Below are 25,866 nucleotides of genomic sequence, written 5' to 3' on the forward strand. Positions count from 1 at the left end.
TGTAAGTAGCATTGCGTGGAAACAAAATTTTCTTTATTGTGATGTTTACATGTTGTTTGTTTGAGTGCCAAATTATACTTCTTTATAGCGCAACTCAATAAAAAGAGCGAAAGATAATAATTCAAGTCTGTTATTGGACATATTTAGCCAAATTGACAAAGTTTTACTGTAGTACCTATCTGAATTATACAGATATTGTAGACAATTTTATTAGATGTCATGTGTGGATCGACCCATTGTTGGTTATTTGTAGATAATTTAAGGTAAATTTTGCACCAGAGTTTTTGTTTGGAGTATGTAGTTTATGCATTTAAAATTAATTTTATATGAATGATCTTTGTAAAGCCGCCAGATCACATCCCCTTTTTATAAAATTACTTTATTCTGACTTACAAGTTTTTGTGAAATAGACAAATGAGAATTGGATCTGTTACTATAATTTTCAATGAAGCTTTTTTGCTTGAATACATTCCCATTCTCATTTTATAATAAGTTCACTTACTTCAGAAACTCCTATGAGAATCATAGCACTTACTTTGCCTACCTTCCTTCTTTATTTTTTTTACCTCTGAAATTTTTATTTGATTCTCTGTTACACAATAGTGTTAAAGTTTATGTTGTATTCACAATATGCCTAATATTTCATTTATTTCTGAGGATAACATATGTTTTTATAACATTATGTATAGTTATAGTATTTTGTTATTTGTTGCTTATCAGTTTGTTATGTTATTTTAATGGTAAGAAATAAAATGTTTTAACATAAATCGTTTTTTATTTCATCTCTTTTTTTGGGAGAATCAATGCATAGTTGCATACAGTATGAACCAGTAATTACTCTGGATAGGCTCTAAAGGTTGCAGGTTCATTAATTGAATAGCTGAAATAATGCTGCTATACCCTTTATCCAATTTAGGGTTTTATACCCGTCTGTTGGATTGAGAGCCATCATGAGTGAATGCTGGAAGAATGTGTTCATAAGGTTGTATGTTTATCCTTGCCATTATGTCCTGGAGATTATAAAACTCAAATATACCATTTTAGGTTTCCATAATTTATTCCATTAACGCTTACATAAAATTAAGATAAGAACAGATGTTATTTACAGCCTACAATTTGTTGTCTATTTGTGGATCACTCTTGTACTCTCCTCTCTTATTGGACACCTGAAACCAAAGCAAAAGGTAGGAATTATAACATAAGAAAGTATTCAGCATATAACAAAACTATTCTACAGAAGTATGTACATGCTGGATTGCAGTGTAAAATTTTAGAACAGTAAGTTTGTTTTTCTTTAAGCAATAGTTAGATGGAATCATAAATAAAGTTAGCAAGCACAGGCATGAGTCAGAGTATGAGATTCTGGTACAGTCATAGATAGAGTGTTGCAGAGATTGTCTGAGGCCCAATATATATGAGGTGTGTAATCACCAAACATTCAAAAGGACTTATTTTCACCTAATTTGTTGTTTCAATAGTCACATAAAACACTCCTTATATACTTACCCAGCAGTTTTATGTAAAACGATAGCTCACCTTTAGTCCATCCTCTCATTTCTGGGATATCCTTCACAAGAGTCCAATCATTTTTGGCAGAGACAAAGTTCTCTTTGCCGTGGGGGCAGTCGGGCATCAGCGTCCAGCCCTCGTCGACGGCGGTCTTCTTGACCACCGCGCAGGCCCCCAGGAATACCCCGGCGGGTACCGCCACCGTGATCGACCTCTGCCACGCTCCGAATACCGCACCAGACACCACTCCACCCATGAAGTAGTTCAACAAGTCGTTCTTCCCTCGCATGTTCTGCGCCACGTTGGCAGTCACCGTAAACGCTGATGCCATACCGACCAAGGGTCCACAGAAGTACATACCACGGCCCAAGGTGGCCAAAATACCCTTAGGATGAGAGTACAACAGAATGTCGAAGACGGAAGCTGAGAAACCGCTGAGGGCAGCATATTTGGAGGTGACGAACACTTTTTTAAATATGTCGTGGCCTTCTGGCGTGTCGTAGTATTTATATGTTAGAAGAGACATGGTTATTTTTCACAAATTTCAACAAAATACAAAGTGGCCTGGCTGAAGTTACACAACGAGAGCATTTACGAAGTTATTTATTTTGACGTTTGAATTGAAATTGGTAGTTTATTCTTCGTTTTCCATCTGAATAAGGACGATATTACAAATAACATACAAAAAATATTGATACGTTTTTTTAAGTCTGACCTTTTTAGCAAATAATTAGTGTGTTTTGATAAAAATACAAGTTTGTATGAAATTAGTAACAATCTTTGTAAACTTATGATGAACTACCATAGACTATATACATTTGTTTTATTTTCTAATCTGTCGTGTTCACAGATAAACTTCTTCGTTGTTGTGTTTTGTTTTGACGTCAAAAGTCAATCAATTTGGGAAAAAAGCGCGGGAACCATTGAAAAGACCAGGCGGGATTTTCGAAAAATTTATTAATAATATTAATTAAAACTACTGCAAATACGTAAATTACTAATAAAACCAATAAAAAGTTTGTTACATACACAATAAATTAAAAAATAGCAATGGGGAAGGTGAGAACAAGAAAAAAAAGGAAGAAGGATGATGAGGGGGAAAAGTCCGACGTCGATACGACGTCCTCCGAATCAGAGGTCGAAGTTTTGGATATTTCAAAACCTTACTTAGTTACAGATTACAAGAGGCGTTACCCAGAGGATTCCGGAGCTGCAGAATTTGTAGTTTTCGTAGAGTCGTCTAATGCGGAGATGCCCATCGGAACCAGAGACCTTATGTCCATATCGAGTTGCATTAAACGATTCAATAAAGGGGTAAAATACTTAAGATCGATGAACAAATTTAAAATTGCAATTTATTTTGAAAAGGCCAGCCTTGCAAATGCCTTTCTGAATAACTCCACGTTTCTAAAGGATTATCAATTTAAGGCTAACATTCCAGCACAAAGCACAGAAATTACTGGTATTATTAAAAATGTGCCTACCAACCTGACTAACAAAAAAATCTTCACCATGCTGTCTAGTTACAAGAAGATCATATCTGTAAGGAGATTTACAAAGAGGACAAAGATTGACAACAATTTTATTCTACAGCCCCTGCAGACTGTAGCCATCACCTTCGCGACGTCAGTACTTCCAGACTACGTCGACTTGGACGGCTGGCGGCATGATATTACAGCGTATGTTCCTCCAGTCAAGCAATGTTTCCGGTGTCTCAGGTATGGCCATTTAGCAAAGTTTTGTAAGAACTCGGAACGCTGCTCCATCTGTAAAGAAGAGCACTCTTTCAAAGTATGCACAACACCTATTGAAAAGGCAAAATGCTTCCACTGCGATGGCAATCATGTCAGTATCTCAGCACAGTGTCCAATCAAACAAAAAAAAAATCCAGGAAAACAGACAGAAAGTTAAGCCATCATCATTTGCTGACATATTCAATAATGAAAGTTTCCCCCCTCTAGGTCCAAAGAAGCCTCTTGATCTTCTGTCTTTATTGAAAAGTAATGACAAGGCACTAAACCTTTTAGTGCAAAGCATCATAAAAATGATAACATTAAATAAGACCCAAGATACCCCAATATCTTCTAAAAATGTGTTAGAAGTATTGAATGATATTTGCAACCCCAGTGAAACAAAAAATATTAGTTCCAATTCACAAACAAATTAAAGATTGTACAGTGGAATGCTCAAAGTTTGCTATGTAATCGACATATTTTTACAAAATTTTTGTATGATAATAATATTGATATAGCTTTAGTTTGCGAAACATGGCTTAAGCCTACACAACGCTTAAATATTAAAGGATACTCAATAGAACGCAATGATTGTGGTAATAAACATAATGGTGTTGCCATAGTCATTCGCAGTTGTATAAAATATAATAGATTAAATACATATTATGATGACTCACTCCAAAATATAACAATAAAAATAATATATAATAATAGCTCTCTCACCTTAGTTAGTATGTACATACCAACAAATTGCACGCCATCTTTTAAAAAAAATAAGTTAGTCAATTTAATTGATTCCTTACCTAAACCATGTTTTGTATCAGGCGATTTTAATGCTCATCACACCATTTGGGGCTGTCAATCCGTCAGTGCTCGTGGAAGAGATGTCCTGGACTCTATAAATGATTGCAATTTAGTTTTATTAAATGACACTTCACCAACCACAGTAGGAACAAATATCTGGAGACCAAATGGTTTAGATTTGACAATAGTTAGTCCTTCTATAGCTCTTAATTGTAACTGGACAGTTCATGATGATCCCCTGGGAAGTTATCATCTACCCACAATAACAGATATTCTATATAATACAGTTAGCGATCCATCTTTAAACAACTTTACTTCTCAAGATTACATAAAAGAAGTAAAAAGACCAAACTTACGTCTAATAAATTGGGCAAATTACTCAAAGCTAGCCAATAATTTAATTAAAGAATTTAATGTTAATTGTTCCGATCCTTTACAGTCGTACTATGACTTCTGTACCATTTTAAATAAAGTGGTAGATCTATCTATGTTTAGAACTAAATCCCATAATGTAAATAATAAAAGTAAGCCAGCAGGAAACCATCCTAAATATCGATATTCTCCTCTTCCATGGTGGAATGAAAAGTGCGCTAATGCTGTGCAAAAAAGTAAAGAAGCATTTATTGCATTCAAACAGGATCCTAGTGAATCAAATTATATTAATTTTAAAAAGTTTCAGGCTGAGAAAAAACTAATTATTAAGTTAGAGAGAACAGATGGTTGGAATAAATATTGTTCAGACTTAAATAGATCAACTCCTATTTCAAAGATCTGGCAATCTATGCGTAAATTTAATAAATCTTACAGTAAAAATACCAAACTCCATAACAATAGTGAATCATCTTGGATTAATAACTTCTTAAGAAAATATACACCTGATTTTGTTTCACAACCACTACATTTAAATAATACCTCAATTAATCCCACCAATAGTTACATTAATAATCCTTTTACTATAGATGAATTAAAAGCAGCAATTAAATCACGTAGAGACACCACCTTTGGCTTAGATTGCATTTCATACAAAATGTTACAGAATATTAATACAGATAGTCTACACAAATTTTTACACATTTTAAATTTACTTTGGGATAAATCAATAATTCCTAAAGAATGGAAGCAAGATTGCTTGGTTCCAGTTCTTAAAGCAGAAAAAGACCCAAATGATGCAGATTCTTACCGACCAATAGCTTTAACATCCTGCTCAGGCAAACTCTTTGAGCAACTAATAAAACAGCGTCTTGAGTTTTATATTGAAAGTAATCATATCCTTCCAAGAAATCAATTTGGGTTTCGTCGTGGTCGATCAGCAAGAGAAAGTATAGGTCATCTCTTCCATGATATTAACACTGCCATTAACAGTAATAAACATCTTATATGTATCTTTTTTGATATTGTAGGCGCATTTAATAACATTAACCATTCAGTTTTATGTACAACTCTTTCTTCTTTGGGAATACCTGAAAAATGCGTAAGGTGGATTCATGAATTCATTAGTGGAAGGGAAGTTTATGTAAAAATTAGCTCTAATTCAATTTTTGGACCCAGATTATCTACTAAAGGCGTTTGTCAAGGTGGTATTTTGAGTCCTCTTTTGTATATACTTTATATCCATAGGCTAAATGAAATGTTAGGATCAGAAGTAAACAATTTACAGTTTGCTGATGATTTGGCTATTTATTGCAGTGGTGATAACATCTCAGACACAAGTAAAAAACTAAATTTAGCTTTAAAAAAACTTCATAGTTACTTTCAATATTTAAATCTAGAAGTTAGCCCTACTAAAAGTAAAATAGTTGTATTCTCAAAGAAAAAAGTTTCAACAGTTAAGATACAGTATAATAATAATTTGATACCAATTCATCCATTTGCAAAATTTCTGGGAGTAATATTTACTCATAACCTGTCTTGGTATAAATATGTCGATTGCATAGCAGAGCGAGCTCTACGTTCTACAAATATTTTGAGATCTTTGGTTGGCACTCAGTGGGGGGCCGATTCCAAGATTCTTTTAACTTTATATAAAGCCCTAGTTCGAAGTCACTTTGACTATAGTTTTTTCTGTTACTGCATAGATTCAAAATTAGTAAGTAAACTTGAAAAGATTCAAAATATTAATTTAAGATTAATTTTGGGTGCCTTTAAATCAACTCCTATTAACTCAATGCAAATTGAGTGTAACTTGTGTCCATTAAATATCAGATTTAGTCATTTAAAATACAATTTTATTCTAAGATTGTTGTCTGAAACTGACAATCTTCTTCTTTCCAAACTATTGAAGTATAATTCTTATCATTTCCTATGTCATAACATCCAACAGATTTTAACATTTAAGAGTGAATATAATATTCACAATAGTACCACCTTGCCCTGCTATGGGGGAACATATGGAAGCAAATTTTGTAGCCTTAACATTGAAATAGATAGGACACTGACTGACAAATATGCTGTTTACAATAGATTGGATGAATACAGAGACTTTAAGCAAATTTATACAGATGGCTCTAAATGTATCGATAACGTTTCTATGGCATATTATGTTCCTGATTATAAATTGGGTCATGGCTTAAGATTACCTTCTAACGCAAGCATATATACAGCAGAAGCTCAGGGCATTTATGCAGCCTTAGAATACATAGAAGCAACTAACCTCAATTTCAAGAAATGGTTGATAATTTCGGACAGCATGAGTGTATTAATGGCTTTATCAAATCCTTCCTATAGTAGTGGCACAAATTACATCATATACAACATCAGGCAGATTTATAGCAGGCTTTGGCTCAATCAAGACAGAGAAATCCGCTTTATTTGGACACCTTCACACATTGACGTTTCGGGTAATGACCTCGCTGATAAACTTGCCAGCTCCATAGTAAAAAATCCCAATATCCAACAAATACCTATTAAAAATATTAAGTTGCCAGGTTCGGACTGCAAAGTTTTAATCAAGACTATTATAAAAGACCAATGGATGACTCATTGGCATGAAACAATCCAAAGTAAAGGAAAATGGTATAGCTCTATCAACTCCGACATTACTCAACCCTGGTTCATCAAAGGAAAATTTATAAACAGAAACTTTTATTCAACTATTTGTCGTTTAAGACTTTTTTTTTTTTTTTTTAATCTTTATTTATTAAAGAGACTTAGGTCACTTACAATAAACTGTGACCATGTCAGTCTCATCGAGACATACACTATTTAAATAAATGCTAAACTAGGGTTGTCTTAAGTCTAAACAATATTTTACATAACTATACAATATTTTGGCCTCAATAGAACATGGATTTGAAAGGATAGTCTGAAATGCACCAACGTCAATTAGATTGACTCGAAGTTTTCGAAATAACATTGCTCTGTCCGAATTATATTGTTTACATTCTACCAAAAAATGATATAAGTCCTCTACTACTGAACATGCTGAACAATCCGGTGAGCCTACAACTTTCATCATATATTTAAACTTATTTAATGGCAAATGACCTGATCTTAATCTATGGGAGTTTAAGACTTGGACATGGCAGATTCAATGAACACCTTTTTAGATTAAAAATGATACCTTCCCCAAATTGCACATACTGTAATAACGATATAATTCAATCCCTGGATCATATATTTTTTGATTGCTCTGCATTTAATCTACAAAGGATTATTCTTATTGACAATTTACTGGATTTATACAAAGAAGCCCTGGATGTCCCGCGCTCTATTCAGGATCTTCTCAAGAATACGGATACATTCTACCCCATTTATGACTTCATCAAGAATACGATTGGAGTTATTTGAAAAAATAACAAATACCGGAAAATACACAGTACCCTGATATAACGATACACAACGATAGACAAGGCTATAAGCCTCGACAATATAATACTAAAGACTTGGTTTCGACCTTATATTTACAAGAAAATTTGAAGATTACAACGAAAGACAAGGCCTTTGGCCTCAAACAAAATCACATAGAAGACAAAATTAAATAAGACCAGGCGGTATGGGATAATGCCCTTAGCCTTTTCCGTGAAAAGGAAAAAAAATAACCAAAAAAAAAAAAAAAAAAATCAATCAATTTGGTTTAAGGTTATTTTTTAGTGTAAACAAAAGTGTTGTAAAAGACTTTTTCTATGAAAATACAATTCGATAATCAGTAAAAATGCCGACAGTCATACTGCTCGATGTTTCGCTATCTATGTTCCGACCTGTCCCATCTTCCGACACAACAGAAACGCATACTCGGTTCACCTTAGCCGCGGCAGCTATTAATTCCTTTCTAGACTATTTAAATGTTCATGTGAAGCTGGAATATGTCGCATTGGTTACCTATTCATCTACCCATGATGGTAAGTCATCATAACAACTTAAAATGGGATAGTTATTAATGTAATTTGCCTTTAAAGTTGACTCAAAACCCTATGTAAAAACTTTCAGTGGCAGTTCCGTTCACAAGAGACTTTGACACGATACGCACGAAGTTGACCCACTTGGAGGAGGGCGACAAGACCTGCCTGGAGGCCGCTCTGCTCGGCATCAACCATCTTGTGATGAGCGAGTGGGGCTCCCAGACCCTTGTGCAAACTGTCTTGGTAATTAATATGGCATTTTATTATAATGAAAAATTAGTTTTGGGGGATTAAGTTAGATATTACTTACAACCTATGAAAGAACCATGAAGCAATCATTAAAGAGGGCTAATCCTAACTCCCAGACATAAGCCTCTTTCATTTTATTGAGCATTATAGTGAAGTTAAGCAGAACTAACAATATTATGCTGTGTATTGTGATTGGCTTAATTCTTGTTCTTAAATGAGAAGCTCCATAATTAACCTATCGTTAAATATGTGGCAGTGAGTTTAAATAAAAAAAACTGGTTCTGCAGATAACAGATGGTAGCTGTGGAGTGGGTCCTCTCGGCAGGAACCTTGTCATACAAGCCCTGCCGCTGCCTCCGCCGTACCCGTCCCGGGTTCACATCATTCCCATTGCCTCACCCAACGAGCCCAGCTTGCAACATGGTATGTATTTTGTCAAACTATGCATAGTGTGATTTAATGATAGTGCTTAAATGAATAGCAAGAGCCCAACATAACCTTAAATGATGCAGTACTTTACTTTTAGGACATAAACTTAAAAGGGAGCACTAAAGGAGCCCTATATGGCATATGGGCAGCCTTATAATAATTATCAAATAAATAATCTGAGGCCAATCATTTTACCTCAGAAACTCAAGTCATCCATTTTTATCATCAACAGTCTAAAAAGAAGTACCTAGTAGAACAAAATTGGTGTTGGCAACTTGTTAAATTATAATTTCATCCCTGTTCCAGCCATGCCCCTCTACCAGAAGGTGGTGGAGTTGTCCACAAACACCAACCACCCGACGATGGCCATCACACGCGGAGTCATCTACTGTCCCGACCAGCTCAATGTTCCTGGGGTAAAGAACTTACTTCATTAATGAGACTTGACCAGATAACCAGTGCAATTTTTATAACAAGTGAAAAAATACCAAATTCTGAAGAAAATAAAGGTTTTAGCTTTTACAAAATATTTTAAACACTCTTGACAAGCTTAAATTAAAACCTGACGCCTAGAGCTTATCCAGATACAGAATTTTACTTCAAGAACTAATTTCCTAGATATCTTGACTAAATTCTCTCTACATTCAACAGTCATGTTTCTGGGGTCCACCAACCCGCACTAGGCCAGCGTGGTGGACTAGGCCTAAAACCCTTCCTTCATTGGAAGAAAACTCGTGCCCTAGCAGTGGAGACGTGATGGGTCGTGATGATGATGATGACTCACATCACTGATAATATTCCACCATGTATATTGTGAATTACCCGTAGGTGGTGACGGCGGCTAGCAGGCTGTGCGAGCAGCAGTACCAGGAGACGTGGAGCACGCTGCGCTGCGGACAGCTCGAGGCCAAGGTATGAAGCCTACACATATGGGGAGACCCAGCAAAATAACCTTCAAAAGCTATACTCCATAATGCGGCATCGGTAAGGCTGCGGCTTGCTAGTTAACTCGCTAAGCTCAAAGCACTAGGCAAGCCGCCTACCTACCTAAAACCATTTATACAAGCTACAAGAAAGCAAATGATACAGTAGAACACATTCTGTTATAATTCCATCCATCTACTTATTTCAACAGAGCGCCAATACCAGCCATTGCAACATCCAGGTTTGCTGCTCCAATTTAAACCATAACTGCTGGCTAGCCTAAAAATAAAGGGACATGTACAAAGGTTCCATTCAAGAGATCAGGAACAACAGAGCATAATTATCTATGAAACTACTGAAAAACTACATAAGTAACTGAAAAGATTTGTAAATACAAAACGATTTAAAATGTACCTGATGCACTAACTAAACCTGTTTTATCCATTGTCTCCAGGTGCAGCTGTTCCCGCCCATCATCCCGCCCGCGGACTCGGGCGCGCCGCCCTCGCGCACCATCCACGTCATCGGGTTCATACCGCTGCAGGACCTGGGTCAGATATACTCTACCTATTTGTGGCTTTCTTGAAACCAAAGAGCTATCACTGTCTGGAGAGCAAAGTGATATTATTTATTACTATGAATTTTTTGGGGTACACGAAAGCAGTCTCCTTTAATGATGTATAGACTGTTCTTATAAGGGGTGTTCCAAAAGTGGTATAGTAAGCCGAAAGCGGGTAACTCTGAACAATTTTAGTTCTTCGCCTTTAGAAATTCGTGAAAAAAATATTTTCTTCAAACCCGAGTCCGCGTTGTTCTATGCCCTATGCGGTAAAAAATCACGTGACCAACCAAGTTTCTATAGAACAACATTTTTTACCATCATCTTTGTTTCATTATGGAATTTGTGACTAATCAAAGTACCTAATATTTTCAGGCACTCCAATATCGATCAGCCGCCACCTGGTGCTGCCGCAGGCGCAGCCCGCCGCGCCGCGGGACAACTACGCCGACCCTAAGACACCCACAAAGGTACGCTTTTCATACTCACCCTTAACCACATTTCGAAGGATCCAAGATCACTTTATATTTATTATAATTCTTTAAATTAAACATTATGAAGTTATTATTAAAATAAAATATTAAGTACTTATTATTTAACTAAACTATCTATATATTTTACAAATAAAAATGATAATAATATAAAATACTTATAACTGGCCTGGAAATATTCTACCCTTAATAAACAGGAGTTTATCAAAGGTAGAATATTTCTTTTAGTTCGCTGCCGTCGCCCGGGATGGTTCCGAGGAGGCTGGCAGCGTTCCCTCTCTGTATAGCCAGGCTGATGCGCTGGCTGAGATAGCTGCCAGCCCTCTGGTCCCTTGATACCTCGACCAGGCGCGACGAAAGTTCTTTTACTAATCGTCGCGCTTCGGGTCCCCACGGCCCCAGGGTCTCAACCCCAAACGGCACAAATATGTAGCTGTCAGACAGACCGTTGTATTTGCGCCGTTTGAGGTTTTCTGCAGCAGCCGCCGCCGTGCCCGCCGCCGCGGCACTACCCTGGATGTGGGAGGGGGCCACTGTGTCGGTGCAGGTGGCGTCCCACACTAGGCATTTCCCGTACTTCCAGGGCATTACGGTCATACCGTCGGGCCTCTTCCCGTCGTCTCTCGCCAGGCCGGTTGGCTCCAGAATGGCGGGGATTCTGGCGCTCGCAAAGGCCCGACGTATGACGTCGTTAAGGGCCGCGTGGCGGGGTAATCGGCCGGCACTCCGCTGACAGGAGAGGCCGTGGTGGCCTAGCTGGTCGACGGGGTCCCCGCAACGGCAGCGATGTGGCTCGTTGGTCTTACAGCCTAGTCTCAAACAGACAGAAAGGTTAAAGGTGTTGCGGTCCAGCAGTGTGCCCACACTCGCAGATGGAAGGGCCCTCAACCAATGTCCCGACTCCGGTTCGGCAGAAGCCATGAGGCGGGCGCGGTCTGCAGGGTTGGTGGCAGTTTCTAAGAGATTTTCCTGAACCTGCCTGCAGATCGGCTCGTCCCACAGCCTCTGGGATTCCGGTAGTCGAGGGACATCTTGTTGTGGGCCAGCGATATCTGACCAGGCGCTCCTGGCCTCGGCCAAGTAGGTGACCTCTGCATCGCCAAGCGATGGGTAAATTATCTTTCCGTAGAGGCCAGCCGTGCTGTGTGCCGAGGACAGGAACGCCGGGAGGGCCACACTGGACGCCGAGCGGATGCCCAGGCCACCGAACCGTATCGGCAGCGATGCCTGGGCCCAGCTGCGGTTATCCAGTTGGCAATTTAGAATTTCGGTTAGTATATTTCTGATCATCGCATCCAAATTATTAAGTAAATTTTGGTGTCTCCAAATAGGTGAACATCGCAGTACATAGGTAAATTTTGGAACGAAAAGACAGTATCTGATGATTACCAGGGCGATTTGCGGATTAATTTGTACCAGCCGATGCGATGATTCCTGGAATTTTGTGATTTCATCGTCAATGTATTTGGGAATCGATTCGTCAAGAACTGGGGATCCGAGGAGACGAAGCGAGCTTTTATTTAAGACTAGCTGTTGCCCGCGAGCTTCGCTTCGCCTTAAAATTATTTTGCCGTGGACTACTCCCGAACTACCTACCCAATAACATGCCATGGTGGTATTAAATTAGATGAAAGATGACAAATAAGTACGAAGATACTTGACTAAAAATGATTTTCATGACTTCATTGAGCAAAGACTTGTATAGCAATGGCAGAATAGTAATTTATAAATGTTTAATTTCAAGTATCTAACTTATGCAGTTTTGGTTTTTTTCATACTACTTATTTTTTTTCACTTTAACTCCCATTTTTCAAAACAAAACCATAACTTTACTAAGGTGTGCAGACATGTTAGATTGAAAACATCTAGGTATCTTGCAATATCCTATTGTAACTAAGCTTTACGGCTGTTTTAACAGCATGTAGATTTCATCACGCACGTGGGATAGCACGCCATTTTCCCGCATCTCGTGTGCATATTCCACGCGTCACAATGAATACTTGTATGAACGCGTGCGGGGAAATCCCGCGTGCGTGATCAAATCCGCATGCTGTTAAAAACAGCCTAAGTTAATGCCGAATTTCAACCGCTAACTCCGGTTTTTGTGGGAAAATACGGTACCTAAGCTACGTCCCTTCCTAATTTCAAGTGCCTACGCTACGTTTAGCCTGTGCGTGTCAGTCATGGGAATTCCGTATAGAAAATCTCTGCATATTTTCCTAAAACACCTACGTAATAAGTTTCATGGTTTTATCTTCAAAAATGACGCATAACGCATAAGAACCAAATGACAATGAATTAAGCGTATTGAAAAGTACAGGAGTCGTTTATTGGGTTGTTTTCGAGGACCTTAAAAACTAACTGTTAATACATACAAACTATAAGTACATTAGCTAAAATCAAACCATACCGCGATCTATATCCGATCCGACAACGCCATCTAGGAGCGGACATAGCTACTATATCAATTAAACTTCTAAAACTCAACACCCATAAAACTTTCAACCCCTATATTACACCCCCACACTGGGTTTTTTTATATGCTAATTATAATTTTTTTGTGATTATGTAGTGCCTAAATACAAAATATAATGTTTTTATCTTAAAAAATGACGAACTTCATACAAAATATGAACACCTATTTCATCCACTCACAGATCGAAGTTTCAAAAACGCTAGAACAAAATGTTTAATTATTGCTCATCAAGTGCTTAAATATAAAGTTTATTTAAAAAAAGATCTACCCCGGCCGGGAATCGAACCCGGGACCTTCGGCATAGCAGTCAGGGTCACTAACCACTACGCCAGTCAGCCGTAGTATTTTTATCTTTTAAAATTAAGTATTCGCATACAACTTTTAACCCCCCCTTTTAACCCCTTACAACCTCCGTTTCGCAATAAAAAGTAGCCTATGTTCTTTCTCAGAGTCTAGACCATATGTATACCAAATTTCATTCAAATCCGTTCAGTAGTTTTGGCGTGAAAGAGTAACAGACAGACAGACAGACAGACAGTTCCGGATATAACCAACAGATGGCACTAAAAGCGCAATACAGAGAGCTTGTATGGAACCGAGGCGAATTAATATGAAGATCCTACATCGCGGTATTAAAGTTTTTCAGTTGTCTGAAATAAATACAAAACCTAATATGTTAAATCTATTCTATAGTAGGAGAGTCAGACAGTGACTTTCGCATTTATAATATTAGTTAGGATTTTGATACCGGGTGCCAGAGAGTTAAATTTACTATGGATGTCTGTTTGTTTGTCTGTCGGTAGGTTGGGGTTGATAAAAAGTTCGCATTTAGAGAAATTTAATTCTAGTCCGATGTTTTGGAATTCTTTGATCATGGAGTCAAGGTCTTGAAGAGCGGTGCTTGCTTCATCTCCTATGGATCCATCATCGAGATACCACACGTTAAATTTAGATTTAATTTTGGTTATCACCGGATGAATAGCCAGACTGAATATCGCTGGACCGAGTGGGTCTCCCTGCTGACACCCAGCCGCAGAGTAAAGGAGGTGGTTCCTGTATACTAATTTTGTTTTTTCCCCGTAACATTGCCACATGTAGTGGTATATTTCAGGAACCACCTCCTTGATCTGAGTCAGCAGAGCTTCCCTCTCAACCGAGTTGAAGGCGTTCCTTACATCCACTTTCAGCAGCACCTCGCCCGCGCCGCTTGTGAGGAACGCGCGCGCCGCGTGGACCGCCGCCTCGCACCCTCCCTTACTGCCGAAACCTAACTGGGTGGGCTGGAACTTATCCGACAGTATAGGCGCGATGTGTTTGCAGCATATTTTGGATACCACGCGGCGGATTGCGTTTCCCACAGCGATAGGTCTTATCCCACCGTCCTTTTTTTTTAGAGCACATAGGTTTGCACCGTATAAAACATCAGTTATCTCAGTGCAAACCTTTCCCGACAGCATGAGGTTCACTAGCTGTGTCACGCTCTCCAGCATGACTCGGCCAGTGTCTCCCGTTGTGCCAAAGATGAGATCTTTATAATGTTGGGGCGAGAGTCCGTCGAGGCCACCGGCCGAGCCGCCCCGGAAGGACGCGACTGCAGCCTGCACGTCTTCAACCGTGGCTGTCGGGGTGCGCTCGGTGGGGTCGGGCGGTGGTGGAAGCTGCGAGGATGGTGATGAAAGCGGGTGTTTTGACTCCAGGGCGGACAGAGTCTCTGCTGTGTCGGGTGCAGCCGCGTCGGACGAAAAAAGAAGTTGGGCGGCTCCCTTGATGTCCCCCGCATTTATCTTGCGTTCTACGAGTTGTGCGGTGTTTCGGTGGGGGAGTCTGTTTGATGGTGGATGTGGGTTATCGGTTTCTGTGGGGTGCGTGCAGTTATTTTTTATTTTTTGTGTTAGGGAGCCGCTCGACTTCCCGTCCCGGGTCACGTGGAGGGTCCGGTAAGAAAAAGTAAAAAATTGCTCCCAGCTGCTCACGTCATTGGTTTCTATTGTTTGTCGAATGCATTTGGACAGAGAGGCGGCCACCGTATTCCGCGCGCCGCGGGGTATCCGTGCCACCACCGGGCAGGTGGACTTTAGCTCCGCTAATTGCTTCCACAGCTCGCCACCAGCAGGCCGACTGTGGTTGTGGTCTGTGGGGGCATGGGCGGGCGGCGGCGGTGGCTGCGTGGACGATGGTTGGCGGTGTTGTTTTCCATGATGAATCTTCAGGCCTCTCTGTCCCTTGAAAAAACGTGGCTGGGAGCAGTCCGGACACCTCACAAGTTCCTGGGACGGCGCAACATTACTGGTGGAGGGCGGGCAGTCTGTTTGAGACATACGCCGTTCTTTAAAATGCTATAAATATAATAAAAATTAAATTAATCTACTACATAGGTACTAAAAATATAAATATATATATCATTATAAAAAATAATTAAAATAATAGAAAGACCTTTACAGTTACTATCACTGCACAATGTTCGTCTCTTAGATTAAGTATAAGCACTCGGCACCTAAAAACCAGATTGTTTCTGTCGAGCGAGCGCACGTAGCTCCGGCCCATGGGGCGAGGGGCCGGAGTAGGCTATGGCGGGCCCGCTGTGGCCGCTGTGGCGGGGTCCAGGCCCCGCGCCTCCCTCTCGGTTCCTCAGGGAGGCTCCTGCGACGGACCCCGCGAGGCGGTGTCTGCCGATGATGACGGTGCCCACTCAGACCGGCCGGACCGTCGCGCGTGTTGCTCGGACCACTGCCTCCGCGGCTCTTAGGCCGGTTCCGGCCAGGTTCCGACACGTCCGAGAAGTGTATTTTGGAGAAGAAGTCCTGGAGTTAGTTATTATGTAGGTACGTTGGCCGACTAGGAACACTTAAAACTCGTAGATCGTGGAAATTTGTATTGTAAGCACTTCGGAATGTAGTATTTATATTATTATCTTATTTGTAATTATAATTTAAAATTTTATTTATTTATTTTGTTTATTTGGCATGTTTACACTCAAACGTCAATTTTGGTTAATACTTTATATTAATATGAATGTGGAAATTAAACAAGTGCCTTTTTAATTCACATCTTTGAAAATTTTGCAAATCGTATCGTAAGCAACCGCCACCGTCACGAACCACTTGCGTTCCGTCATCACTCAAACTACGTAACGTTTACGTTACTGTCATCCGTTACTTTCGAACATCCTACACGAACATCCTCTTATGTTTCAGACTATTCTGAAACATAAGAGGCTGAAATACATCAAACAATCAGTAAACAAGGCTAAATAAAATACCGTGCAATCTCCAAACACATGTTATTGGCGGAATTGGCCATGCTAACTTTCTGAACAAGAATGGAATGCTTAAAACCGTTTCGAGGAATATGCTTTCTGTACAATTTCTAGTTATCAGATTTTAAATTAAGTCTCTATTTTTTGAATTATTTAATAAAAACCATAAAAACTAATAACCTTCATTTGCCCTTTAAATTTTTTGTAAATTAGGATTTATGCACAAAATGCATTTGCCAATTAACAAAGTACTCTGTGGCATTTGCCTACAAAAAAACATGTCAAACTCAAACGTCAAAGCGTGTGTTTATTTAACTTTATTTATCTTTGCCATTTGTTTGAGAGGTTAGAAGTAGAAAAATTGATTAATTTATAAATGAGCAAAGTAGAAGGAAAGAGAAGGTTTGGAAGGAGGAAATTGACGTGGCTGTGCAATATCAAAGAGTGGACCGGTGTAAAAACCGTGGAAGAAATATTTAAACTAGCCAAGAATACAGAGCGCTGCAAAGAGCTGACTTCCAATGGTGGAGAGGCACTACAAGAAGAAGATTTATTTTCTTCCTTGTTTTGAAACTCTACTACGAATAAATAATAAACCAGCGGATACTACGATGGCAACAAGATCGGTTCATTTCGAAAAAGCTGACTCTCGAAATTTGCCCGAAGCTTAACCCCTCGGCTGTCGACCAACCTTTATAAGGTGGACAATAAATAGCTCACATATTATGTCCTGCCTTCTCTAAAGGTGTTACTGGTCTGCCGTATTTAAGTGAGCGATATTGCCTATGTGAACTATATTTATATTGCTTTAACCTATTTTCAACTAAGTGTAAAAAAACGACAAGGCTGGCATATAACCTATCGGCTGTTAAATCGGCTGCCAAACGACCTTTATATCCTTATAAAACCTGGTGCTCGATTCGCCTCAATGAGGCACGTTATTAAAAATTATTAAATAGTAAAAATGATCAACGAAGCGTATTATTTTAATTTATTAGTGTAATATAAATAATATTTTGTACTAGTTTTGCTGTACCTCCTTTTGTACATTTATTTCTTATTTTTGTGCAATAAAGAATTAAATAAATTTTGAATTTCATATTATATTATCCTAACTGGGTTCCCCTCATCTTCCTTAATCTTTATTGACCAAAACTCGTTTCGCATAACTTGTATGGTGTAAATTTTTTTGGCCGAATCATCACTAACTTAACCATTGACTATATATTACTAGCGTAAGGACAGGCCCAACCGCTCTAGAAAATGGCACCATCGCGTTGGCCCTAAAATCTCATAAATCGGTCATAATTTGTATGAATTAGGGCCAGCGCGCGGGTGTCATTTTCTTTTGACAAAACGTTCTGACGGGCGTATCCTTCCTTTTGAAATCGTTGAACTTAACCTAACTTAATTTTGTTTCTCGTGATATTATCTAAATAAATAATATATTAAGTAGGTATGTAGTATATATACAAATTGTGGTATTTTTCTCCTACATCCCGAAAATAACGATATTGAATGATGAAATATGAAAAATGGCCGCCGACAGGTGAGGGGTTAACAATGTTATGATTTTAGAGTTAGATGACAATGACATTCTACCTCACTGTTGCCTCACTGACGTTAAGAGACACTTGCTTGTTTTTTGTTGCGCAGGCAAGGATAAATTCTATTCTGCATATGTAATGTTATATGACGTCATACATACATTCAGCCGGCCAAATTTTAAATAAATATTAAAAATAGTTGTAATGAATAAAATACAAAAATAACGAAATTAGTTCCTTAAAATGGTCTATATTTTCAAAATAAATTATAAAAAATACATATCATGAATGGACAACATTTCAAAAAACTAAAGCTGCTACAAATCGAAAACCATTTCGAGATTTAGCTCTAAAGACCACAAAAAAAATGTTTTTGTATTTTTTGGATGTATAATTTTCGAGAAAATCATAAAATAGTAAAAAAGTGCTGATGACGTCATGCATCAGGTGCGATGCAATTTGATGATCAAAGCCTATAGATTTAAAAACAAAGTAACTGTCACTTTCATTTTTGATTGACGTTGATGTTTTATCGTGACGTTGTTGTTTATTTGGGTCATTTTCATTAATTCTGTTCTGACATTTTCTGACTATTTTTTTTATTTATTATAGCAGTTCCCGCGCGCTTCGCTTCGCCTTAAAAAGTTTTCCCGTGGGAATTCCGGGATAAAAAGTAGCCTATGTTCTTTCCCAGAGTCTAGACCATATGTATACCAAATTTCATTCAAATCCGTTCCGTAGTTTTGGCGTGAAAGAGTAACAGACAGACAGACAGACAGACAGACACAGTTACTTTCGCATTTATAATATTAGTTAGGATTAACCTCTAGAATGCCGTGTGCCAGATCTGTCCCAACCCCCCTTGTCTGCCTAGTGACAGATCTGTCCCAAGAGCACTTCATCGCGATTTTTGTGATTTTAGTTTAAAAATACCACGAAATAGAGTATGAAATCACCTGTTATTTATTCTATATGAATGAAACAACCATCGACAACATTCATTGAGTCAAAAACTTCACTTGTTTACTAGTAGCGCGAAATTCAAATTTTGGTACCTTGAACAGTCTTTGTACTCGCGACTGTTGGTAATAAAATAGTGTTTTCGTATCGAAAAAACGTCACAAGGAATGTAAATACTATGTTTTCTTGTTATTTATTCGATTTTGAAGGTATAGTGATAAATCAATATTATAAAAAAATACAAAAAATCGAGTTTTTATCGATCTAAAATTGTACTGGATTATTGCCTGAAGGGTGCGTAACTTTGTAAACTGTTTTCTAGTCTGTTATGTAAAAACATCAATAAATAATTTATTTCATTTATAAAGATAATTTTATTGATAATACATATTTATATCGGTTTTTTCAATAAATAGCCAAAATATTAGGGAATATCAATATTTATCAAGGTGCATCCAAAATTCACACACACACATACGCAAACAAAATGGCCGCCGCTCGTGTATGTGTCGCAGCCGGATCGTATAATCCGCCGTATTACATTAAGGCTGGCCGCATTACAACACAGGGCCGCTTTGTAATGCGGCGTATCAACGTTTAGCCGGTTTGTCATTTCAATACGTTCTTCAATACGGCGGCCCACGTTTAGCCGCATCGTACTACTACTGAATTGTAGGGTAACCATGTCCATACTAAGCATGACATTACAGGTGAAGGAATTTTGTAATCATAATAGAGTAAATATATCATATGGACTTCCAAGTATCAAAATACTGTTCATGGGTACTACTCGGATTGTAGGATCTTCGGAATTATTATTCTTCATCATCAACATCACTTCTGGACGTAGGCCTCTCCCAAAGCCAAATCCAATCATAACCAGCCACCTTTCGCAAGTCGTCACCCCATTTAGCCTGAGGGCGTCCCACACTACGTTTGGCTCGTCGCAGTCTCTTCAAGATCAAATAACCTTTGCCGGCCACACTTATATTTTTTGACCCAGTAGTATTATCTGGAAATCCGCCGACCAGCAGAATCCATGGTCACTTTAGCTGATTGATGTGCGTTATAACTTTTGTACGTTTTTCATTGTACCGCATTGATCGGAATAGAAATTATTTAATTTCACGTGAAAATTGTTCTTGAAGTACTGTTTACTAGCATATTTAACACGATTTCCTCGTTTTAATCATCATCAAATATCTGTATCCAACTCCATTATTGTTGTTATTGTCAAGCAGCGCCACCAGTGTTAAAAATCAAAACTAAAATCTTTCAAAGCGGCGGCTAATTTCTCGCCGTATTACATAACGGCCAGCCGTATTGAATGACGTATGATGTCAAATACAATCCGGCGCATTTTCATTCAGCCGTATTCAATACGGCTAAACGTTGATCCGCCGCATTACAAAGCGGCCCTGTCTTGTAATGCGGCTAGGCGTCATGTAATACGGCGGGTTATACGATCCGGCTGCGACATATGCACACGAAGTGCGTTGGGTTGATATACAGCATGTTTTATTTTTTAGGAGCTTTTCTCTACTGAACGTGAAGTTTAGGCTCTTTAGAATGCTATCTGTGTATACATAGATGAGTCTGAGAGGGTGATTACCTGTCCTATTTATATAAATAAATATATGTATTTATATATGTATGTATTTATAGTATGATATTTGTTGAAAGTAGGTTAACAAATAAGTAAATATGATTCAGTAAGTAACTTACGTTTAAGTTTTTATAATTCAGTATGCTAAAATACGAAACATTATAAAAATAATTATCATTCATGTTTTATTTCATCAAAAGTGAACACCCTTGATTTGGGACAGATCTGTCTCACGGCGCACTGGAGCAAGCTCTTGTCACGCACACATGCACATGTACAGAAAATGGAGTCTTTTGAAATAAAGCAAATTATAATCACTTTTCAAAATATAAATTATGAATCTATTTCCTCTAGAGTTTATATTTTATTGATATCAGTTGATAGCTGTATAATCTCTTCAAGTAATAAATATAAAAAATCCTGGATTGAAACTAAAATTATATTGAAAAAGACGTATTTTTCTGTGATGGGTGCAGTTTCAAGTAAAAATCTGTAATCTATGACCTACAGAAATCAAATAAAACAATTATAACCAATAAAATTCATTGTAACACGTTCATTAGCTATCTGACAATAAATTACAATCAATACATTATTGAGTACCAAACAATAATACCCAAATATTCATATAAATGTGATTCCGCGCGGGCGTTCTGAACGGTCAAAAAGCGCCGGCAGACGGCAGTTACATGTATAATGCATTCGCTGTTCGGCATAGGAAAGGTTAAGAGATGACCTCTATATAATATGTCCCAGAGCATGCCACCGCCTATACAGCTGAAAAAATGCTTCTGCTTATTTTTTTAAATGATAAGTACCTACTTCGCATTACGTTGAGCAGTATGCAGATGTTATGTTTATGATTCAATATCTACATCTAAGCATAATTTTAATACCTACATTACATCCTATGTTTATAATATATATATATATGTATACCTATGATCACATTTTGCAAATAGATAAAATGAATAAAATAAAATTTATACAAACAAATAAAAATGTTCTGGCCTATTTCTTGATTTATGTATAAGAAAAGTAATAACGCTAGTTTATTATTATACTTTACAGTTAGTGATTACACCAGATTAAAGAGGGGACTCTTCTACTACAGGTTTTTGTCAAACTTACAAGAAGAGTTCCAAAACGCATGATATATTTTGTAAAGATAATAAAGAATTTACAATTTTGAATTTTGAACTTTCCATCATTAGAAATATCAAGGTCATTTGAAAATGACCCATTTGTTGGTTGGCATGTAAACAAAGTTTAAATGTCACTTGTCAGTGTCATTTATGTTTTTTTTCGAGACTCAGGCAATAGACAAAAATAAAAATTGAGCCTAATATGTGACGTCACTTCCGGTTTTAAAATAATTAACTTTAAAGTTAAAAATAACATGCAAAAATTTATGTATATACAAAATAAAAAAATACGGGTCCACTAATTTTCTATAAACTTTCCGAATAACTAATAAAAATATAGGGTAAAGAAAATGAAATGTTGTCCATTGGTAGCATGGCCAATTGACAGTGCTAGTCACACACAGTCAGAGAGCCACAAAAACAAAAATTGAATTGAACATCCTGTTATTTATTGACTCAGGTTGTAATCATGTTACTTATTCTGCCACAGGAGGGCAGCAGCAGCTCGGAGGGCGCGGAGGAGGACGCGGCGGACCCCAGCAAGCAGCCCCACTTCTGTGTGCTCCTGCACGGCGCACTCAAGGTGAGCTAGAGAGATATACAGGGTGTTGAAAAAGTTGTGTAAGCCGAAAATAGTTTTTTCTACCTACGACTGCTGAAAGTTCGCAAGAAAGAGCCGACCGAACACATCAAAGTGTCGCTCATCGAGTGATTGACTGACAAGGTTAACAGACACGTCTTGGAGGCCATCATCATCATAAATACTTGAGTGCCTATATTGTTGTACGGTCATGTGCAGAGAAACCTGGCCATTCTCTCATAGTAACAATGCTTCTGAGAGGGGTAAGGTTTCTCTGCCCTTTACCTTACCATCATTATCAGCTGTGGTGCCTTGTCTGACTAACAAAATCCCACTAGTAAATCGTGATCTTGACGTGTTCAACAGATGGTTTTATACTAGACTTTTAAATGTGCCAATACAAAACTGTACAGAGACGATAGCTAAAGTCTGCTTTTTAATCTCAGATACTAAATTGACAGATTCTGAATGGTTGATCAACTGTCGATGGTGCGATTAAGAAACGTATCGTTCCATTGGCGGGACGATCGACTGTAGGTGAAGCATTCGGAATCTATCAATTAAGGTGGTATCTGAGTTTAAAAAACAGATATATTTCTACCGCTTACCACCTATTCCTATTGCAGGTGGAATCAATGGGTGCAATCGTGTCGCTCGGCAACGGCTGGTTCGGCTCTCTGCTAGCTCGATGCGAGGCGCGCGCGCGGCGCTCCTGTCTTCAGCTCGCGCTGGGGACCGCCGACGCCGCGCCCTGGCTCGGCCCGCTACCTCAGCTGGGGCCAGCTGGGAATGGGGCTACTGGTACCTAATCCTAATCCTAATCCTAACTAATATTATAAATGCGAAAGTAACTGTGTCTGTCTGTCTGTCTGTTATTCTTTCACGCCAAAACTACCGAGCGGATTTGAATGAAATTTGGTATACATACGGTCTAGACCCTGGGAAAGAACATAGGCTACTTTTTATCCCGGAATTCCCACTGGAAAACTTTTTAAGGCGAAGCGAAGCGCGCGGGAACACCTAGTAACTAATAAACTGAAAGAATATAGGTGGCTGGATAGACCAAACCATTCTGCGTAGCATGGTGACGACAGCGACATCTAGCGAAGCAAACAAACAGAGCGGGTGGTTCGGGGCGTAGTGCCTTCAGCTGGCGCTGGGGACCGCCGACACCGCGCCCTGGCTCGGCCCCCTGCCACAGCTGGGGCCCGCTGGGTATGGCACTGGTAATAATAAGTACAGGGATATAGGCTAAATCTTCGATCATATGATCGAAGGGCTAAATGGATAAACCAAACCATACATTGAAGATATGTGTAGAATGGTGACGACAGCGATTTACTTAGCTAAAACCATAGTTTAAACAAAATATTTAACTTAAACAGAGCGGGTAGCCCGGCCCACAGATAGGAACCGCTGGCTCGGGCACGGACGACAAAATGTTTTTTGTCGTCATGTCTATCAACATAACCAGTGATAATCCCTCCATTTTCTTTCCGACTAATCCGGTGTATCCCGTAGGCTAAGCGCATGAAAGTAACAAGTACTTACGTTACTTATTACTTTCTTGGCTAAGCGTTAATCTAAGCTTAGGGTGTCATGTGTTACCTAAAATAACATCACTATTTCCCTCAACAGAAACGTTCCCGGTCCGCGCCACGCGCTCGTACAGCGGCGGCGGCGGCGCGGCGTGGTCCCGCCCGCACGCGCTGCTCGCCGACGTGCAGAAAGTGCTGCGTCACGCGAGGAAGCTGCCCGACAAGACGCCGCATTTATATAAGGTGGGGAGGCGAATTGTCTTCCGCGATGTAGGTTTTGTAGGGCGTGTGGTGCCATCTGTTGGTGAGTGTTTGGTAAGTTGGGTGGTACATGTGAGGAAGCTGCCCGACAAGACGCCGCATTTATACAAGGTGGGGAGGGGAATTGTCTTCCGCGATGTAGATTTTGTGGCGTGTGGTGGTTTTGTGGCGTGTGGTGTCATCTGTTGGTGAGTGAGTGATAAGTTGCGTAGTAGATGCGAGGAAGCTGCCCGACAAGACGCCGCATTTATATAAGGTGGGGAGGGGAATTGTCTTCCGCGATGTAGGTTTTGTAGGGCGTGTGGTGCCATCTGTTGGTGAGTTATTGATAAGGTGGGTGGTACACGCGAGGAAGCTGCCCAACCAGACGCCACTACTTAGGTACTTAATTTTCAGATACAGCTACTTAACCGAAAACTGAAATTATAGGTCAAAGGGACTGTGCCCAAAACTGTGAATCGCTGTGATGCGAGCTATGACGAGCGAATATACGCTATGTCACACACTCATGTGAGTAGTAGATAGGTTTTCAATTACAGTACATAGATTTTGTCGTGGAGGTACACCCAAACCACTTTAGAAATCAATTACTTAAAAAAAATATATAATGATTCAATCAATTGAAGGTTGGCTGGAAGAAATTGCTTTTTATCAATAAACCCGCCTTTGTATGCGAATAATTTAAGTCTGTTTGTAAACCTATCTGTTGTGTAATTTGAGTCTGTTGTCTATTTTATGCGCTATGAAAATAAATGCAACTTCACTTTGCCTCCCACAGGAACTAAACCGCCTGCGTCGCGCCGCCATATCCCTCGGCTTCTCGGAACTGCTCACGTGCGTGGGCGCGGCGCTGGAACGAGAGTGTGCGTCCCTCCCGCCCGGGGCGTCCCAGGAGTGTTCCATACAGCTCGCGCACGCTGCTAATGCGTTGAGGGATCCAAGGACTGCCTTGGATATCAAGCACACGCTGACTCCGCCTGGCACTGGGTTTAGTGGGGCTGGGTCTACTCATTGAGGCTGTTTTTGTAATAGCTTGCGGGTTTAGTCACGCACGCGGGATAGCACGCCATTTTCCTGCATGCATATTCCACGCGTTACAATGAATATTTTTATGACGAGTGCGGGGCAATCCCGCGTGCGTGATCAAATCCGCAAGCTGTTAAAAACAGCCTGATGCGGTAGATAAGATGATGTGTACGGGCAATGTTATGGTTGAATGTTTATAAAGAGGAATCTCTCTCTCTCTCAGCCTTCTGTAGTCCACTGTTGGACATAGGCCTCTTCTAACGATCGCCACCCCAAACGGTCACCCGCCATCTGCATCCAGCGGCTTCCCGCTACCTTCCGCAGATCATCAGACCAACGGGTTGGGGGGCGACCGACACGCCGTTTGCCGACACGGGGTCTCCACTCCAGAACCTTTGTACTCCAGCGGTCGTCGGCTCTGCGGGCTACGTGGCCA

General features: G+C 39.4%; 3 protein-coding genes across 3 annotated transcripts; 2 read left to right on the forward strand and 1 right to left on the reverse strand.

Annotated features, from left to right (window-relative positions):
* Window positions 1–1,042: 1,042 nt before the first annotated feature.
* On the reverse strand, window positions 1,043–2,109 carry LOC105394714. The gene is made up of 2 exons (XM_011566625.3): window positions 1,537–2,109; window positions 1,043–1,166 (listed from the first exon to the last, which is right to left on the reverse strand). The coding sequence occupies exons 1-2, from the start codon at window positions 2,033–2,035 to the stop codon at window positions 1,156–1,158; spliced, it is 510 nt and encodes a 169-aa protein (XP_011564927.1). The 5' UTR covers window positions 2,036–2,109; the 3' UTR covers window positions 1,043–1,155.
* Window positions 2,110–5,263: 3,154 nt separating this feature from the next.
* LOC125489983 lies at window positions 5,264–8,095 on the forward strand. Its single transcript, XM_048627859.1, has 2 exons — window positions 5,264–7,145; window positions 7,550–8,095. The coding sequence occupies exons 1-2, from the start codon at window positions 5,674–5,676 to the stop codon at window positions 7,830–7,832; spliced, it is 1,755 nt and encodes a 584-aa protein (XP_048483816.1). The 5' UTR covers window positions 5,264–5,673; the 3' UTR covers window positions 7,833–8,095.
* Window positions 8,096–8,105: 10 nt separating this feature from the next.
* LOC105394715 (integrator complex subunit 14) lies at window positions 8,106–25,422 on the forward strand. The gene is made up of 11 exons (XM_048627860.1): window positions 8,106–8,383; window positions 8,472–8,626; window positions 8,920–9,055; window positions 9,368–9,477; window positions 9,890–9,973; window positions 10,440–10,536; window positions 10,920–11,014; window positions 22,516–22,608; window positions 23,232–23,406; window positions 24,244–24,386; window positions 25,183–25,422. The coding sequence occupies exons 1-11, from the start codon at window positions 8,197–8,199 to the stop codon at window positions 25,417–25,419; spliced, it is 1,512 nt and encodes a 503-aa protein (XP_048483817.1). The 5' UTR covers window positions 8,106–8,196; the 3' UTR covers window positions 25,420–25,422.
* Window positions 25,423–25,866: the final 444 nt, after the last annotated feature.

The sequence above is a fragment of the Plutella xylostella genome, chromosome 19 (genome assembly GCF_932276165.1).
Source record: "Plutella xylostella chromosome 19, ilPluXylo3.1, whole genome shotgun sequence".
Lineage (NCBI taxonomy): Eukaryota > Metazoa > Arthropoda > Insecta > Lepidoptera > Plutellidae > Plutella > Plutella xylostella.